General features: G+C 42.0%; 1 protein-coding gene across 9 annotated transcripts in view; it reads left to right on the top strand.

The window, feature by feature from the left end:
• The window catches only part of RUFY3 (RUN and FYVE domain containing 3), a 72,172-nt gene that overhangs the window by 21,733 nt on the left and 30,852 nt on the right, over positions 1 to 19,587 (top strand). For 6 of the 9 annotated variants that reach the window (XR_005557537.1, XR_005557538.1, XM_039350328.1 and 3 more), the window contains exons 2-6: positions 4,868 to 4,921; positions 14,229 to 14,402; positions 16,219 to 16,336; positions 16,753 to 16,854; positions 18,867 to 18,990. Coding sequence is in view for 7 of the 9 variants with exons in the window: in XM_039350328.1 (XP_039206262.1) it covers positions 4,868 to 4,921; positions 14,229 to 14,402; positions 16,219 to 16,336; positions 16,753 to 16,854; positions 18,867 to 18,990 (572 nt within the window). In the remaining 2 variants the exon portion in view is untranslated. The remainder of the gene's footprint in view (positions 1 to 4,867; positions 4,922 to 14,228; positions 14,403 to 16,218; positions 16,337 to 16,752; positions 16,855 to 18,866; positions 18,991 to 19,587) is intronic. The other 3 variants (XM_039350329.1, XM_039350334.1, XM_039350331.1) reach the window with 1 other exon arrangement.

The raw sequence follows: 19,587 nt of genomic DNA on the forward strand, positions 1-19,587 counted from the left end.
CAATCAATTCCAACTTTGCAAGATCTTTTTTTTTCCCGCGAGAAGTTGAAATTCACTGATTGAACCCTTTTTTTTTGCACACGGTGGCGGAGGCCTAAAGCAGGGCTTTTCAAACAGTGGTACGGGTACCACCTGTGGTACATTGGCACCTGGCAGGTGGTATGCGACCATCCTAGAAACGTAGTAGCGGGAGAGGTGAATGAGCTGAACCGGTGGTAGCACCGCACAAGCCTGAGCGAGAGACGGCTGGAGCTGCAGGGTTGTCAGGGCTCAGCGGAAGCACCAGGATCAGCGCTTCTTCTGGGCTGTCAGGGATCAGTGGAAGCACCAGGATCAGCGCCAGGCTCCAGCTGGAGCTCGTTGCTGATCCTGGCACTTCTGCTGAGCCCAGAAGACGCGCCGATCAGCTGGAATATTGCAGCGTCTCCAGGGTCTTGTGATTTACATTCAGATGCTTGGCAACTGATTCGTATTTATGACGGTCACAGTGTCCCAGGGTCATGTGAAGTGACCAAATCCTGCTGCAACCACCCAGCAGACGGGGGAATAAAAATCAAACACCCCCCCACCCCATCCCCGCTGCCAATCCTCAACAGAAATGCTCAGAACAATGGAAACCTCGGACAGGAGGAAGAGCGCTGCCAGGTGGGCAGGCAGGTGTCTTGCTCAGCTGTGCCTTGGGGGGCACTTTTTTCAGTGCCATTGTAACTTCGAACAGTCACTAAGCGAACTGTTGTAAGTCGTGGACTACCTGTACTTTATCACTTTTTTCCTTTTCTTTTTTTTTTTTTTTTGGTCAAGTTTTTAACACCTTGGTGGTACTCGGAAATTACCATATCCTAAAAGTGGTACAATGGGTGAAAAGGTTGAAAATCCCTGGCGTAAAGCGAAAAGGATTTATAAAATCCAGCTGAAGGCCTAGGACTGGGGTGACGGCGTGCGTGCCCACAGAGAGGGCTCTGAGTGTCGCCTCTGGCACCCGTGCCATAGGTTCGCCACCACTGTAATATAATGACTTGCGAAGTTGGATCTTGGTTTAGCTTTGATATCTAGTTCAATTCTCAGCGTGAATGTATTCTTAAGGGCACAGTCCCACTAGGACAGTGCTTCTCGACCTTGGCCCCTTGAAGATGTGTGGACTTCAACTCCCAGAATTCTGTGGCCAAGGTTGAGGAACACAGCTAGGATTGGAAAGAGGTTCTGAATCTCTATATTCTTAGTGATGACATAGGTGAACCTTCCAACCCTCGGACATTGTTTAGAGACATTATGGATCATCTTCCCATTGGAGAGAACTCCTTCCTCTCCCTCTTCTGAATCCTGAGTTTCAGATCCTGCCTTGGAAATACCAGGTGGATAATTGAGGCACCTTCTCAGGACCTCAGGCCAAATGTGTGAGAGCAATGTTTATTTGAGTTCTGAGTTTCTCCCTTTTCTTCAGCAAGGGACCAGTTCTGCAGAGCACTTCCTTCCTTCCTCCCTTCCTTCCTGCCTGCCTGCCTTCCTTCCTTTCCTCCCTCCCTCTCCTCTCCTCTCCTCTCCTATTCTCCTTTTGGTACTTTTCCCTCCCTCCCTCTCCTCTCTCTCCTCCTTTTGCTACCCTTCCCTCCCTCTCCTCTCCTTTCCTCTCCTCTCCTCCTTTTGCCTCCCTCCCTTCCCTCTCCTCTCCTCTCTTCTCCTTTTGGTACCCTTCCCTCCCTCCCTCTCCTCTCCTCTCCTCTCCTCTTCTCCTTTTGGTACCCTTCCCTCCCTCCCTCCCTCTCCTCTCCTCTCCTCTCTTCTCCTCTTCTCCTTTTGGTACACTTCCCTCCCTCCCTCTCCTCTCCTCTTCTCCTTTTGGTACCCTTCTCTCCCTCTCCTCTCCTCTCCTCTCCTCTTTTTGCTACCCCCCTCCCTCCCTCCCTCCCTCCCTCCCTTCCTTCCTTCCTTCCTTCCTTCGTTCCTTCCTTCCTTCCTTCCTTCCTCTGTTTTTTAGGGTTCCTTTGGACTGTATTAGAATGTCATGTCACAGATTTGAAAGCATATATGTATTTAGAAGGAGGTTTCCTGAATTTCACTGGGTCCAGGTGCGTTTACAATTCTGCTTTACAATTGTTTGAATATTGTGCAACATTGCCGGGTGTACAGGTAGTCCTTAACTTACGACCATGGCCAGAATTTAAAGGCTAAGCAAGAGGGTTGTTAAGTGAGTTGCACCCCATTTTATGACCTTATTTGCCAGGATCATTAAGCAAAACACAGCAGTTGTTAAATGATTCAAGTGGTTGTTAAACGAATCTGGCTCTCTCCCCCCCCCCCAAATTGCTTGTCAGAAACTGGCTAGGAAGGTCGCAAATGACAATCACATAATAATTGCATCCTGCAATACTTATTAATACAGACTGCTTGCCAAGCACCCCAGTTTTGATCACATGACCTTGGACTTCAACCCCCAGAATTCCTGAGCCAGCATGGCTCAGCTTGGAAACCTCTCCCTTTCCCCTCAGCATGGCTGGCTCAGGAATTCTGGGAGTTGAAGTCCACGAATCATAAAAGAACCAAGGTTGCCTACCTCTGGCCTAGGCCTAGGCCACTTTATGATTCGTGGACTTCAACTCCCAGAATTCCTGAGCCAGCCAAGCTGAGGGGAAAGGGAGAGGTTTCCAAGCTGAGCCAGGCTGGCTCAGGGATTCTGGGAGTTGAAGTCCACGAGTCATAAAAGAGCCAAGGTTGCCTACCCCTGCCTTACGCAATATAGTTGAATGTGTACAGCACGGTTAAATTTTGGAAGCCAGAAAATGTGATCGTGTAATGTTTTCAAGTGACCAGAGGGCAAAAATGACACTTCCTGTGGAAAATAAAAACAGGAATTTGGGCCCAGCACTGAACAAACATCTGTTTTTTTTGACAGTTGCAAGTTCACCCATGTGTACGGATAAGATTATTAAAAGGTTTTCTGCGGGAGGAAACCAGGATGGGTTTAAGTGTTTAATCAACATTCAGTCTGAACTCAAAAGAAATGCTTCCCACAAGTTGTTTTGGCTACTTTAATCGAGTTTGAATTAGGATCCCAGAAAGAAAAAAAAAATATTATATCAGTAAGTTGAATGTATCAATGGTTCTTATTCACCAAGTTGGTGAATTATGGGTAATTTATACATTCCTGTCTCTTTGGCACTTTCATTTTGATGGAACAAATCTAGTACAAGGGAGTCATAGGTGGGTCATACTCATTCCATGGTGCTGTACCGTTAATTTGACGGCAACAGTTGGGACCAGGTAGTCCTCGACTTACAACAGCTCATTTAGTGACCGTTGGAAGTTACAATGGTATTGAAAAAAAGTGACTTATGGCCGTTTTTCACACTTATCACCATTGCAGCATCCCCATGATCAAAATGCAGAGGCTTGGGAATTGACGGTTGCAGCGTCCGGTGTCATGTGATCAACCTTTTGTGAAATTCTGACAAGCAAAGTCAATGGGGAAGCCAGATTCACTCAACAACCATCTTACTAACTTAACAACTGCAGTGACTTAAGAACAGTGGCAGGAAAGGTTGTAAAATGAGGAAAAACCCATTAACAAATGTCTGGTTTAGCAAGATAAATTTTGGGCTCAGTAGTGGTCGTATGTCAAGGACTGCCTGTAGTTTAAAATGGTGCGGTCTTTAAGAGAGGCAACAAATGACTGTCCCAGTTTTACAGCTTCCCCCCTGGTCATTAAGCGAGACATCACGTGACCATGACTTGCAACTTCCTGTCGTCTTCCCCATTGACTTTGCTTATCGGAAGCCAGCAGGTAGCAATTGTGTAATTCTGGGATACTGCAACTATCATAAATTCTTGCTGGTTGCAGGTATCATAATCAGATGATCACAGGGATGTTGCAATGGTTGTTAAGTGTGGGATTAGTTGTAAGCAGTGATGGGATTCAAATATGTGAAGAACCGGTTCTCTGCGCGGATGCCACTTCCAGAAGTCCATTCTGGGCCTGGGCGACAAAAAATTAGCTACCGGTTCTGCCGAAGTAGTGCGAACTGGCTGAATCCCACCACTGGTTGTAAGACACTTTTTTTTTAGTGTAGTCACAACTTTGAATAGTCCCTAAACGAATGGACAGAAGTCAAGGACTACCAGTACTGAGCATGGTACTGTCCATATCTTTGGTGTAATTTATGCACAAAAGAAAAGTACTTAATACTAAGGAGAAACTTCCTGAGAGTTAGAAAAATTAACCAGTGGAACAACCTGCCTCCAGAAGCGGTGAATGCTCCAACACTGGAAGTTTTTAAGAAGAGACTGGACAGCCATTTGTCCGAAATGGTATAGGGTTACCTGCCTGAGCAGGGGGTTGGACTTGATGACCTCCAAGGTCCCTTCCAACATCATCATGATCATGATCATCATCACCATCATTATGATGATGATGATGATGATGTTTAACATAGAGATAATTATTGTATGGTGCAAAACACCAGAATACTTTTCTATTAAGCTCTCCAATAATTCTAAAAAAGTTGGAAGCTGGTATATAACTTCTTAAAACATCCTGCTCCATAAAAAGGCGGGTTACAAATTCACTTGAATCCCCTTCTTAAAAATAATTTAAAACTTAATAATCTTAGTATCCTTTTTTGACTTAGTTAAAAAAAAAACACAACCCATTCTTTCTTGTCGCTTGAATGCTCTGTGTTACTGTGCGGTGTCGTAATTAAAAGTACTTTTAAAACTTTAAACCTTAAGCTGATTTCAGTGTGTTTCCTGTATAACAACCTCCCTTTCTGTTGTTTTTTCTCCCCACCCCCCCACCCCACCCCCCCAGTCTTTTCTTTGTATCATGGCTTCCATGACATTTTTCTTTCTTTTCCTTTTTTTGCTGTTTGCAAAGACTCTTGGGAGGATTTGACAGATTTGGTGGAGCAATTGCGCGATGATGCAGAAGGTGCGTGTCACACCAACATCTTCTTGCTAGTCTCTACATCCCATTTGCCATGGCTTTTATTGTCTTTTGAGCTGGGTCACCCACTGCTTTCCGGGATTGTCGCTGGAGGGTCCATGCACATCTGTGCCCCACCTTGTTCTGCGTTTTTCTCGGTTAAAATACGCATTTTCTCTTAATGTTGTCGTTTTCCATTGCACTCTTAATATGCACCCATACCTCCATTTATTTACTTTATAGTTGGGGGCTACTGTTGGTCACCATCCAAAGAAGCACCATCTTCATTACAAATAAATTTAATAATAAATAAATAGACATAAAGTTCATTCTATAGGTTGACCCTGGAAACGAGTCTCCTCTCAAGGCTCATATATGCAGGTAGTCCTTGACTTCTGACCACAGTTGAGCCCAAGATTCCCTTTGATAAGTGAGACAGTTTATATATGTCAGTTTTGCCCCATTTTGCGGCCTTTCTCACCACCGTTCTTAAGTGAATTTAACTGAAATTAAGAGCATCTTGACAACTGCAGTTGTTAAGTTAGTAAGACGGTTGTTAAGTGAATCTGGCTTCCCCGTGGACTTTAGTTGCCAGAAGGTCACAAAAGTGGTCACATGACCCCGGGACACTGCAACCGTCAGACGTATGAGTCAATTGCCAAGCATCCAAATTTTGATCATGTGACCGTGCAACGGTCGTAAGTGTGAAAAATGGTCATAGGTCACTTTTCTCAGTGCTGTTGTAACTTTGAACGGTCACAAAATGAATGGTTGTTAAGTCGAAGTCTACCTAGATACCAGAACTCCAGAAGCTGAACTCTCTCTTAATATCTTGCTGTATACTTCTGTAGACAACGAAATTTCATTTTAATGTATGCCAATTAGTGTACATTCAAAGTGACAATAAAGTTATTATTCTATTCTATTCTATTCTATTCTATTCCATTCCACTCCACTCCACTCCACTCCACTCCACTCCACTCCACTCCACTCTACTCCATTCCATATTTTCTATTCAATTCTATTCTGTTCCGTTCTGTTCCATTCCATTCCACTCCACTTCATTCCATTCCATATTTTCTATTCCTTTCTGTTCCGTTCCATTCTATTCCATTCCATATTTTCCATTCCATTCCACTCCACTCCACTCTACTCTTATTCTCTATTCCACTCGACTCCATTCCATTCCACATACATACGTAGTTCTTGACTTACAACCATCCACTTAGTGACTGTTCATGTATTTATGACAATTGCACTGTTCCGGGATCATGTGATCACCGTTTGCAACCTTCCCAGCAGGCTTCACAGCAAGCAAAGTCAATTGGGAAGCCAGATTCACTGAACAACTCCAGTGATTTGTTTAACCGTTGTGACAAAACAGGGTCATAAAATTGGGCTTGTCTCACTAAACAACCACCTTGATTAAGAACGGAAATTCTGACGCCAGTTGTGGTCATAAGTTGAGGACTACCTGTAACCTGTTTTTCAAAATGAAAGTCGATTAAGTCCTTGAACAAAATCCTTAAAATAGCGTTAAATATATTAATAATCGATACAGCCCATGCACCTGGCAGCAGATAATAGAAGAGCTTTTTCAATCTGACCATTTCTGGACTGGATCAAATAAAATTTTTAACTCCTCAAAAAAAAAACCGGCAAAGAGGAATCCTGGAATGTTTTCTGAAAAGAGATGTCAACAGTACATTTTTTCCAGGTTCAAGGATTCATTAAATGGCATATATTGTAAACCTTTCGCTGCCTTACTGCTTCAGACAGGAAGGCGGTACAGAGAGTTGTGAGGACGGCAGAAAAGATTATCGGCAGTTCACTCCCTTCGATGGGTCCGCAGGATTGTCTGGGATACTACACATTCTCCTCACAACCTGTTTTCCTTGCTACCTTTTGGGAAGAGGCTTCGTTTTATCCAAAGCAGAACATCCAGATTCAGTCACAGTTTTGTTCCATATAGCATCAACCTTGGTAACCCTCAGACTTCCTCTTTCTGCTATGTATTCAAAATGGAGAGTGATTCATATTTGTGTGTGTGTGTGTGTGTGTGTGTGTGTGTGTGTGTGTGTGTGTATCTATGTATCTATGTATGTATGAGTCTAGGTCCAGGGTAGGCAACCTTGGCTCTTTTAGGACTCGTGGACTTCAACTCCCAGAATTCCTGAGCCAGCATGGCTCAGCTTGGAAACTCTCCCTTTCCCCTCAGCATGGCTGGTTCAGGAATTCTGGGAGTTGAAGTCCACAAGTCATGAAAGAGCCAAGGTTGCCTACCCCTGGTCTAGGTATATATATATGTATATAGCATGTGTATATGTGTGTTATGTCTGTGTATGGAGAGATATATACTTTCTTTTGAGAGCAGGCAACAGAATTTCATTTTTAATATGGGCCAGTGTGCTCACAGTAAAAAATGACAATAAAGGTTATCTTATCTTATTTATACCCTTCATTCTTGACTGTTTCCTCTTTTGTTATACAAAAGGTTTTAAAAATCTTTGACAAATGTTTGGTGCCACACCCATGCATTTGTTTGCTTAGTTTCTTCTGTTCATTTTTTGCAGCAGATTAACAGAATAACAGAATTGGAAGGGACCTTGGAGGTCTTCTAGTCCAGCCTCCTGCTCAGGCAGAGAACCCTATACCAGGGGTAGGCAACCTTGGCTTTTTTATGACTTGTGGACTTCAACTCCCAGAATTCCTGAGCCAATATAGCTCAGCATGGAAACCTCTCCCTTTCCCCTCTGCATGGCTGGCTCAGGAATTCTGGGAGTTGAAGTCCATCAATCATAAAAGAGCCAAGGTTGCCTACCCCTGCCCTATACCATTTCAGACAAATGGTTGTCCAATCTCTTCTTTAAAACCTCCAATGTTGGAGTACCCACAATTTCTGTAGGCAAGGCGCTGCACTGATTGTTCTAAGTGTCAGGTAATTTCTCTTTAGTTTTAGGTTTGTTCTCTCCCTGATTAGTTTCCATCTGTTTCTTCTTGTCCTGCCTTCAGCAGCTTTGGAGAATAGTTTGACACCTCTCCTCCCCCCCCCCCTCTTATTTGTGGCAGCCCCTCAAATATTGGAAGACTGCTATCATGTCACCCCTTCTTCTTCTTCTTCTTGTGCCATATCCGTTATTGGACATTGGCGATCATGTTGGCATCAGCAGCCGCACGAAAAAGTACTGCTGAATTTTGTCCAAACCAGTCCCTTAGATTTTGAAGCCACGATGTTCTTCTTCTGCCTAGACCTCGTTTGCCTTCAATCTTTCCCATTTAATCCTCCAGGGAAAGATTGAAGGCAAACGAGGTCATGTCACCCCTGGTCCTTCTTTTCATTAAACTAGACATATCCAATTCCTGCAATTGTTCTTCGCGTGTTTTAGCTTCCAGCCCCCTAATCATCTTTGCTGCTCTTCTCCCCACTCTTTCTAGAGTCTCAACATCTTTTTTACATTGTGGTGACCAAAACTGGATGCAGCATTCCATGTGTTGCCTTACCAAGGCGTTGTAAAGTGATATTAAGACTTCGCGTGATCTTGATTTTATCCATTAATGCAGCCTAGGAACAGCACGTAACCCACAGGTTTTTTTTCCTCGTTCACTTATAAAGGCTATCATTTCTCTGAATGTCTAATATAACTTCCTGTGCATTTCTTAAATGTAGCTTTTTTTTGCCTACCACCCATTCTCCTTTTATAGCAATCCTGAATATTCACAATAAATAGAATAGAATAGAGAATAGGAAAGAATTAGAATAGAATAGAATAGAATAGAATAGAATAGAATAGAATAGAATAGAATAGAATAGAATAGAATAGAATAGGAGGAAAGAATGAATAGAATAGAATAGGAGTAGAGTAGAATAGAATAGAATAGAATAGGAGTAGAATAGAATAGAATAGAATAGGAGGAAAGAATGAATAGAATAGAATAGGAGTAGAGTAGAATAGAATAGAATAGGAGGAAAGAATGAATAGAATAGAATAGGAGTAGAGTAGAGTAGAATAGAATAGAATAGAATAGGAATAGGGTAGAATAGAATAGAACAGAATAGAGTAGAATAGAATAGAATAGAATAGAATTGGAAGGGACCTTGGAGATCTTCTAGTCCAGCCCCCTGCTCAAGCAGGAGGACCTATACCATTTCGGACAGGTGATTGTCTAGTCTTTTCTTCATATACCAAATATGTTGAAGTAACGTGCCAAAAGGATAGGACAAAGGCAAACATTTTGAGATAACTGATTGGACAACTATTTATCTGAAATGGTATAGGGTCCCCTGTTATTCTGTTATTCTATTTGTAACTTGCGGTTTTACTCACCCTGTATGCGTACCAATGGTTAGCAAGATCACAGTTAGGTTTCACAAATGGTTGGAATAATAAAGTAATTATATATTAGCTAACTCCTGCCAAAACAGCAGGTTCAAATGTGATTGGCTGATTTGTGTTTGTGTGTGTGATGTAAATGCAGCCTGTGTGTGATATGCCACAATTCAGTGTGAAAAGGATGTAAACAAATGAAACAGCATCTGGTCGTGGTTGGGGAATTTTTGTGCCGCGCTTCTAGGCAAGGAAGCAGAAATGGATAAGAATCTTGATATTATGACAGAAAACTGTAAGCGTTCGGCTTTGTGGATTTATATTTAATAATGTAATTGAGTGGCTTTTGTCTCCCACATTTGTCTCCCGCATTTACATCAGAAATGTCTGGCTTCAAAAGATTTTCGTTATCTCAGAAATAGTAAAGCTTGATCTATCATGATCTAATTTAATTGTGGTGATGAGAAAAACAGATTGTCTCTTTGGGCTGACGAAATTATGAAAAATTACCATGATTTTACTTCAGCATCTCATCCGTTACTAATCAGTTCTTACAAATTTGGGGTTGGGACTGTGCATTTGTCAAAATATGCCTTGTTTTAGTCTCAATTTAAGGGGAAGTGGTGGATTTGGAATTCTTTGGAAGATATGGGAGCAAGAATAAAGCACTTTTCCTCTTTTCCTCCTCCTCCTCCTCCTCTCCATAAAACCCACTCCCTTCTAACACTGATGATGTTACCTAGCTGGGTCATGAAATGTCTGCAAGAAAACCACCAAGCCCAGAGAGCACTAAGGACCCCACATTCTTCTTCTTCTTCTTCTTCTTCTTCTTCTTCTTCTTCTTCTTCTTCTTCTTCTTCTTCTTCTTCTTCTTCTTCTTCTTCTTCTTCTTCTTCTTCTTCTTCTTCTTCTTCTTCTTCCTCCTCCTCCTCCTCCTCCTCCTCCTCCTCCTCCTCCTCTTCTCCATAAAACCCACTTCCTTCTAACACTGATGATGTTACCTAGCTGGGTCATGAAATGTCTGTAAGAAAACTACTCAGCTCAGAGAGCACCAAGAACCCCACATTCCTCCTCCTCCTCCTCCTCTCCATAAAATCCACTCCCTTCTGACACTGATGATGTTACCTAGTTGGGTCATGAAATGTCTGCAAGAAAACTACCCAGCCCAGAGAGTACCAAGGAACCCACAGTTCAACGCTGAGCTACAAATATTCTCTTCTGTTGACAAGAATGGTTAGAAGTGGTTAAAGCAATGGTATCGTTTCTCAGGCTTGTTCAGCCATCTTCAAAAGCCCCGCCCCACTATTTTCACATGTGTGAGATGGCTGTGTTTTCACAGGTGTCTGAAGGCAGCCAGGAACAACTTCAAAAGCAGCTGTGTGAATCTGGAAAAGGAGATGGGCTATTTTAATTATTCCAAAAGAGAACAGGCACTTATATCCATTCGCAGCGTCCCGTTGTTACATGACTGCAATTTGCAACTGGCATTTACATTCAGCAAAAAAACACCCATTGCAAATAATAGGTTTGCTTAACAATGGCAGATTAACAGAATAACAAGAGTTGGAAGGGACCTTGGAGGTCTTCTAGTCCAGAGGTCTCCAACCCTTTGGACACCAGGGACTGGTTACGTGGAAAGACATTTTTCCATGGACCAGAGGGGGCATGGTTTTGTGTGCTGCCTGCATGCTGTGAATGGGGCTTTCCTTGTTTGTGTGGACCAATTGCTGGCATGCTGCGGCCCAGTACTGGTCCACAGACGGGGTTGGGGACCCCTGGTCTAGTCCAACCTCCTGCTCAGGCAGGAAACCCTATATCATTTCAGAGAAATGGCTGTCCAGTCTCTTCTTAAAAACTTCCAAATTGGAGCATTCACAACTTCTAGAGGCAGGTTGTTCCACTGATTAATTGTTCTACCTGTAAATGAAAAAAATTCACAATTCCTGGACATTAAGGAAAGCTGCACCCTAACATATTCTGAGAAATAATTTTGTGGGTGAAATTCAAACAACAACAACAACAACAATAATGTTGGAAGGGACCTTGGAGGTCATCTAGTCCAACCCACTGCTCAGGCAGGAAACCCTATGCCATTTCAGACAAATGGCTGTCTAGTCTCTTCTTAAAAATTTACAGTGTTGGAGCATTCACAGCTTCTGGAGGCAGGTTGTTCCACTGGTTAATTGTTCTAACTGTCAGGAAGTTTCTCCTTAGTTCTAGGTTGCTTCTCTCCTTGATTAGTTTCCATCCCTTGCTTCTTGTCCTGCCTTCAGGCGCTTTGGAAAATAGCTTGACTCCCTCTTCTTTATGGAAGCCCTTGAGATATTGAAAGACTGCTATCATGTTCCCCCTCGTCCTTCTCTTCGTTAAACTAGACATACCCAATTCCAACAACCATTCCTTATATGCTTTAGCCTCCAGTCCCCTAATCATCTTTGTTGCTCTTCTCTGTACTCTTTTCAGAGTCTCAACATCTTTTCTACATCGTGGTGACCAAAACTGGATGCAGTATTCCAAGTGTGGCCTTACCAAGGCCTTGTAAAGTGGTATTAATACTTCACATGATCTTGATTCTATCCCTCTGTTAATGCAGCCTAGCACTGTGTTGGCTTTTTTGGCAGCTGCAGCACACTGCTGGCTCATATTTAAGTGATTGTCCACTAGGACTTCAAAATCCCTCTCGCAGTTACTACTATTCGCTTAACAATCACTGCAAAAAATACCATAGAATTGAGTCAATTGTGATGATCTGCTTAATGACCCGCAAGATTTATGATTGTATAGCAAGGCTCATGTGTCATATGTTGAGAACAACCGGTAACTAGAAAAGCAAAGGTTATTTGCATCTTGCAATTTTTTTATAAGTACCGTCAGCATGAAGTCCATTTTAAGTGTGAAAGCACAAAAAGAGTTACATTTTCTAAATCGAGGGATGGTCTTAAAAGACGCTATCCATAGGCTGGTGGCTTGGAAATTGGGTTTAGTAAAAAATTATCTGTATTCCTTTGGAAACAAACACAATTCCAGTTCCCGTACTTGTCTCCATACCAGTCTTCATGGGAGGAAAGAATTCTGTTTAGTGAGGAAATATTTACTTTATTGATTTGTCTATCAAAGTCTTTAAACTCAAGCTTTGGGACTTTCTGTTTTGTCATGCAAGTCGGTTTTAAGACTTTTTTTTTAAGTGTGCAGTGCTCAGTGATTTTGTTCCTTCTGCTAACCACAGGAACAAAGTTTATTCACAAGGGTCACGACTATAAAACAAATGGGTAGGTAGGCATGTAAATTGACAAAGCGTTTAGTCTACGATAGGGTTATCCAACCTTGGCAACTTTAAGACTTGTGGACTTCAACTCCCAGAATTCTCCAGCCAGCCATGCCCACCCAATTAAGGTTGCCTCGCCTATAGAGATTCTGCCAGCAGAACTTGCTCCAAGTGTAAAAGAAGTGTTATGCAGCTTGATTAAATGTACTCTTGATTCATGCATGATTTGCAATGCAAATAATCATTCTTAGAGGCAGAAGAATCTTCTATTGCATTAGCTAAATCCTTAGACAATCACACTCGTTTGCATATATTAGATTAATTATGCTGTTCTTGGTTCGCCGTTTCCATTATGGAACTATTCAATCTCAGCCCTTGTCTTGAACGCAACACACATTGTAAATAGGTTTGCAAATTAAGTTTGCCAGGGAGACTTAATAATAATACTTAGTGGGGTTGTGCAGCGGTATAGGTTGAAAAGCCAAAAGATGCTTCAGACCATGTGTAAGTATGCATGTAACATTTGTCTTGAAAGAAAAGTCTTCATTGTGGTTCAATCCAAGCTGGGAATAAACATGGCGACTGCTTTAGAAAGAAGGTTGCAGTTTATTGACGAGGAGAGCCAGACAGAAAGATGGCTCTGGAAGAAAGAAGGGGGAAAAAAGGGCTGAGCACATGTAGGGAGTGGGTTTTTATATCCTCTGGAGCCTTTTGTTTGGAGTTATTTCCTGTTCCTGTTTTGAGGCTTTGTATTTCCTGTGTCATGTATTTTGACCTATGTCCCTTTGGCATCTGTGAGTTAATTCTATTATGTCCTGTCTTCGACTTTGGGGTATGTAGATTTTAGGTGTCTTTGTCTTCTTAATCTTCTAGCTTCAACCTTCCTGATGATTTACATCTGCATTTCTATAGAGCTGGTTTCTGCTTGGAGAAGGGAGACTTGGGGCTATTAAGAAAAACTGGGCATGCTTTTCTGCCTCTTTAAGATCCTTTGAGGAAATATGTTTTCCTGCCCTTTTAATATTTCCTTCTCTGGGGAACTGACTTCCCACAGCAGTTTTTCTCAAACTTGGTAATTTTAAAATGTGCGGATCTCAACTCTCAGAATTAAGATGTGTGGACTTCAACTCCCAGAATTCCACAGCTAGCAAGTTTTTTATTTACAGTGGTTGCAGGGTCCCAGATCCTGGGATTGTCATTTACAAAGCAATGACCATGTGGTTAATTTAACAACTGCAGTGATTCGCTTAAGAACCATGGCAAAAAGGTCGTAAAGTAGGATGTGAGTCATTTAACAACTGCTTAGCTTAGCAACGGAAATTTTGGGCTCCATTGTGATCGTAAGTTGAGGACCAGCTGTATATATAATTGTCTTCTACCACCAGGGTGGAAATTTGGGGGAGTTAGTTCAGTTCAGCCTTTTGGGAAGTCTGCCTTAAAATTTTGCCTGTTTTCTGCAAGCACCATTTTTAACTTTAACCATTCTTGAACTATTTCTTGGTGGATATGACAGTTGTCATTTTTAATTATATAATACAATACAATATGCAATGTTATTTATATTGATGTTCCATCAAGTAAGTCTCAACGGTTGGCGATCACATTAGATGGAGTATTTCTACAATGATCTGGCCTCACCTGCTCTCTGTGTTTTCTTAAGTTTTTTCACTTAATGAAATTACGATCCTGCTTCTTATTGAATCTTGTACATTTTCTGTTACAGATCCCAACTATGTCATGGCCAATGAACGCATGAATCTGATGAATATGGCGAAACTAAGCATAAAGGGCTTGATTGAATCCGCTCTGAATCTTGGGAGAACCTTAGACTCTGACTATGCACCTCTCCAGCAGTTCTTTGTAGTTATGGAGCACTGCCTTAAACATGGCTTAAAAGGTGGGTATAAATTGACAGAAGATCTCCTCTGGGGATTATATCCAAATTCTCAAACTGGAATAAACTAGTAGATAGGGCAGTATGTTTTCTTTCCTAAGTAGTTTTCTTAAGTAAAGGTATTGTTTAAACCAGGGGTCTCCAAACTTGTCAAGTTTAAGACTTGTGGACTTCAACTCCCAGAATTCCTCAGCCAGCCATGCTCAACTTTAAGACTTGTGGACTTCAACTCCCAGAATTCCTCAGCCAGCCATGCTCAACTTTAAGACTTGTGGACGTCAACTTCCAGAATTCCTCAGCCAGATATGCAAGAATTCTGGGAGTTGAAATCCACAAGTCTGAAAGTTGCCAAGCTTGGAGACTCCGACTCCTGGTTTAAAGGGATAGTCCACTTTAGAGCATGCCTTTTAATCAGTAAAGTCCATGAAGTGTACATTTTTTCATTTTTTGGTAGTGAGCAGTTTTCCACACATATAGTAGACCTTATTTCCAGGTTTCCCTCAATACATCTTCATATCCAACATTCAGGACCTGATTTGGTGGTCTACCCCAGTAGAATAAGAATCATAAGCCTACAAAATCAATTTATTGACTTATGGAATCTACTAAAACATTTAATGTATACTTTTGAATGGAACAAGACGGGAACATTATGAAATGAATGGGGAAGAACCAATATTTTAAATCAATGTTAGTGTTAATATGTATTGTTTTCATGTTTCAGCTTGAGGTTTTTATAATTACGAACTGCCTAGAATCTCCTCTAGGTGAGATAAGTTTAATAAACAAACAAACAAATAACTAGTCCAGCCCCCTGCTCAAGCAGGAGACTCCATACCATTTCAGACAAATAACTGTTCAATCTCTTCTTAAAAACCTCCAGTGATGGAGCACCCACAAGTTCTGAAGGCAAGCCTTTCCACTGGAACTAAAGCCATAACTGCAATTGATCATTATACAAATATTTGGGAGATATGATTGGGGAAGGCTGGATTAAGATACAGTATTGAGAGCTTTTAAAAGTCCTAGTGGACAGTCCCTTAAATATGAGCCAGGCGTGTGTTGCAGCTGCCAAAAAAGGCCAACACAGTGCTAGGCTGCATTAACAGAGGGACAGAATCAAGATCACGTGAAGTGTTAATACCACTTTACAATGCCTTGGTAAGGCCACACTTGGAATACTGCATCCACTTTTGGTCACCACAATGTAAAAAAGATGTTGAGACTCTAGAAGGAGTACAGAGAAGAGCAACAAAGATGATCAGGGGACTGGAGGCTAAAACATATAAGGAATGGTTTCTGGAATTGGGTATGTCTAGTTTAACGAAGAGAAGGACGAGGGGGGACATGATAGCAGTATTCCAATATCTCAGGGGCTGCCACAAAGAAGAGGGAGTCAAGCTATTCTCCAAAGCGCCTGAAGGCAGGACAAGAAGCAGTGGATGGAAACTGATCAAGGAGAGAAGCAACCTAGAACTAAGGAGAAACTTCCTGACAGTGAGAACAATTAACCAGTGGAACAACCTGCCTCCAGAAGTGGTGAATGCTCCAACACTGGAAGTTTTTAAAAAGAGACTGGACAGCCATTTGTCTGAAATGGTATAGGCCAGGGTTTCCTGCCTGAGCAGGAGGTTGGACTAGATGGCCTCCAAGGTCCCTTCCAACTTTTATTACTACTACTACTACTACTATTATTATTATTATCATCATCATCATCATTATAAAACATAGTGTTTGAATTTCTAATACAATGCCACTATTCCAAATGACTTGAAATGCCAATTCAGATATATTAGAAACAAAAAATGTTTCTGTTTAGCCAAGAAAACTTTTCTGGGCCAAAATAAGTCATTTTGGGGACCTCTGGAATTGGTGGAGAAGTTTGTTCCTGAAGCTGGAGAAATCACAGCAAGCGTTAAAGATTTGCCTGGGCTAAAGTAAGTGTTGTCTTCTTCTATTCTTTCAACAAGATGCCTGTCAGGTTTTTCTTAGAAATACTGTCAAGCAGTAACTCTATTCATTCATTGTTGACCTCCCAGTCAACAAGCCTAACGTCTTCACCACACAGCCCCGGCTAACTGATTCTTAAGCAAGTTGTAACACTTCTAAGAGTATGATTGGAAAAATACTTCAAATAAAACTCACACTCAAGTCTGTTTTTCACCCTGTGCATTAGGACATTGCTTCCCTCTTCTCAGCCACCGCGCCCATCTTTTATTTACTTTTTTTCTAATTGGAGGGGAAAAAATAGTCGCCCGCTTTTATTGCTGAGTTTGTGTGCAGAATTTGCCCCTTAGATGACATGCCACCTTATGTGTAACAACATTTATCATTTGTCTTTGGGACTTGGTAGGACTCCCGTGGGAAGGGGCAGAGCCTGGCTGCGTCTGGCATTAATGCAGAAGAAACTTTCAGAGTACATGAAAGCCTTGATAAACAGAAGGGAAATTCTCAGGTAAGAACTTGGTTCATCCTTGAATGAAAATCCCTGTAAACTGGCATCCATGACATAAATCAGTGGCTCTCTTTAAACAATCTTTCCATACTACATACTGTTATTTTCACCGTTCTAAAATTTTTAAGAGGAGGAAATGTAAAAATTTCCCTTTTGGGGACTTGTTTGAATACATCCTGTCAGGAGCAAGCAATTGTAGCCTCTCATAAGTACCATATTTTCCAGTGTATAAGGCGACCCGGTGTATAAGACGACCCCCGACTTCGGCGCCGATTTCCGTGCCTAGAAAGTCGTCTTATACGCCGGAAACTACCATAATTTCCGGCGTATAAAATGACTCGGCGTATAAGACGACCCTTGACTTCGGCACTGATTTCCACGCTTTAGAAAGTCATCTTATACGCCGGAAAATATGGTAGCCAAAGTCAGTAACTTTATTGTTTACCACTTACGTTACAAGAATCTTCCCAGACTGCTTACCTTCCCCTGGGAGCAACCAGATAAGGTTTCATGGATCTTGGGGGAGTCAAGCTTATGCTGCTTGCAATTGTGCAATGATTCCAAGCTTGGCCCTCATTTGACTCCTCCTTCCAGCCTAGCTGGCAGTTTCCCAACCCATTGTGCACTTAGATCAGTGGTTCTCAACCTTTCTAATGCCGCGACCCCATAATACAGTTCCCCATGTTGTGGTGACCCCCAACCACTTATACATCACCGGGTGCCAGGGGCGTGGCCAAAGAAAAGGGGGAAAAAATGGCAGACAGCCTTGTTTGGCAACCCCCGTGAAATGGTCGTTCGACCCAAATGGGGTCCCGACCCATAGGTTGAGAACCACTGACTTAGATCCTTGTTCTCCAACCTGTGAGATACCACAAAATAAACTGCAATGATTGCTGTGCACATGCCTTTTGTTTACTTTGATATAATAGTAAAACATGTATCTGTGTTTCTCTGATGGATCTTTGGAGTTCCGTTTGGTTCCTCTGAATGGTGAGGGCCCTGACTCCTCTGTCATTCCAATTGCCAGGTTTAAATATTCTAACCTTGGACAACAGAATAGGAATTCTAGCTTGCATAATATAGTTCTCGTAAAACATGGCTAAGGTAAAAGAATGCAGCTAAAACTCTTCTTCAGATCCTGCTGCTCAGAATGGCTGGAAAATGGGGGCCGTGCTCACTTAGAGGTGAAGACCCCCTGCTGCCCGTTGCCCTACGTTGATTGCATGCCTTGTGGCTCCAGGTGAATGATTGAAAAATGATAGATGTAGGGGTCCCACCATAGAGATTCCATTCTAAAATGAAGTGATGGGTGAGCTTATTTAATAATAATAAAATGAACTTAGGTAACGTAGAACTCAGAGGGTGTGTGAGCACCAGGTTGCTTTGCTCTGTGTAAACTTCTCATGTCCTCAGAAGGTTGAGGACAGGTAAGCTGGATATGAATCTTCATAGCCAACTCAGCTATACATGTAAAGAGTGTGTATGTAAAAGAACTTGCCATTATGTAAGCAGCTATTTACTTAACAACTACTCAGTTTAACCCCGACGATGCCTGGAGAGACGAATGGTCCAAGGTACCTTCTTGACTTGTGGCCTAACCATTAGTGATCCCTCTACCAAACCACCTGGTTTGCTTTGTCTGTTTGAAATTGAACAGAATTAGTTGTGGTACTGGAAGAAGTGCCTGTGGGGATGGAAAGAGTCCTCTTGTTGCGATTGAGGTGCTGATACGCAAACTGTTAAGCATATTGTGCAAGATTCCCCATGACGTGTGCTCTCTGGTTGCCTAGAAGAGCTGCATGAAGCAACGCCAGAGACTGAATTGGACAGTCAGTTACGAGGCCACTGCCATACTCCCATAGAAGTTTTACTTCTAGTTACGTAGACCGTGTATGCCTAATAATAATAATAAAATAAATAAAAATGCCAAATCCAGTCTGAACATCTGGCTAACTGTGCGATGATCAATGATGATGATGATGTAACAATTTATATTTCAATGTGTTTTGCAGTGAATTTTACGAACCAAATGCCCTCATGATGGAGGAAGAAGGTGCTATAATCGCTGGACTTTTAGTGGGCCTCAATGTCATTGATGCAAATTTTTGCATGAAAGGAGAAGACTTGGATTCTCAGGTGCCGGATCTTTAATTTACATATAATCGGGGGTGACCTACTGCGTCCTCCTGAGTTACTATGGCTTGTAGATAACAATTAGCTTTCTTGCATTTGGGCTATTGAATTCTGAGCCTGTGTCAGGGAATTGTGCAGCTGTCCAGATAAAGTCAGAGACACTAACAAAAACTTGTAGTTTTGTCATCATCCAGAAACAGAAAATACAAGATAGTCAAGAACACAGGAACATCATGCGGTAAATGTCTGAGGAGATTCTCAGTCATCGAGGTAATGGCTGTCCCAAGATACTTTTTCAGGAGGCAACTGGACTTTCTTGTTTTTCTTTGAAGGCATTTCGCTTCTCATCCAAGAAGTTTCTTCAGCCCTGACTGGATGGTGGGGAATCGAAGGTTTTATATTCCTTGCAGACTGCTGGTCATTTGCATTCTTTTAGAGAGTTGTTGAGGCCATTTGGAGATTTACCTGTGTCCTCAAGGTCACCTCAACAATTCTCTAAAAGAATGCAAATGACCAGCTGTCTGCAAGGAATATAAATCCTGCCATTCTCCACCATCCAGTCAGGGCTGAAGAAGCTTCTTGGATGAGAAGAAAGAAAAA

Source organism: Crotalus tigris, unplaced genomic scaffold (assembly GCF_016545835.1).
Source record: "Crotalus tigris isolate CLP2741 ecotype Arizona unplaced genomic scaffold, ASM1654583v1 scf7180000018322.853269, whole genome shotgun sequence".
In the NCBI taxonomy this organism is placed as follows: domain Eukaryota; kingdom Metazoa; phylum Chordata; class Lepidosauria; order Squamata; family Viperidae; genus Crotalus; species Crotalus tigris.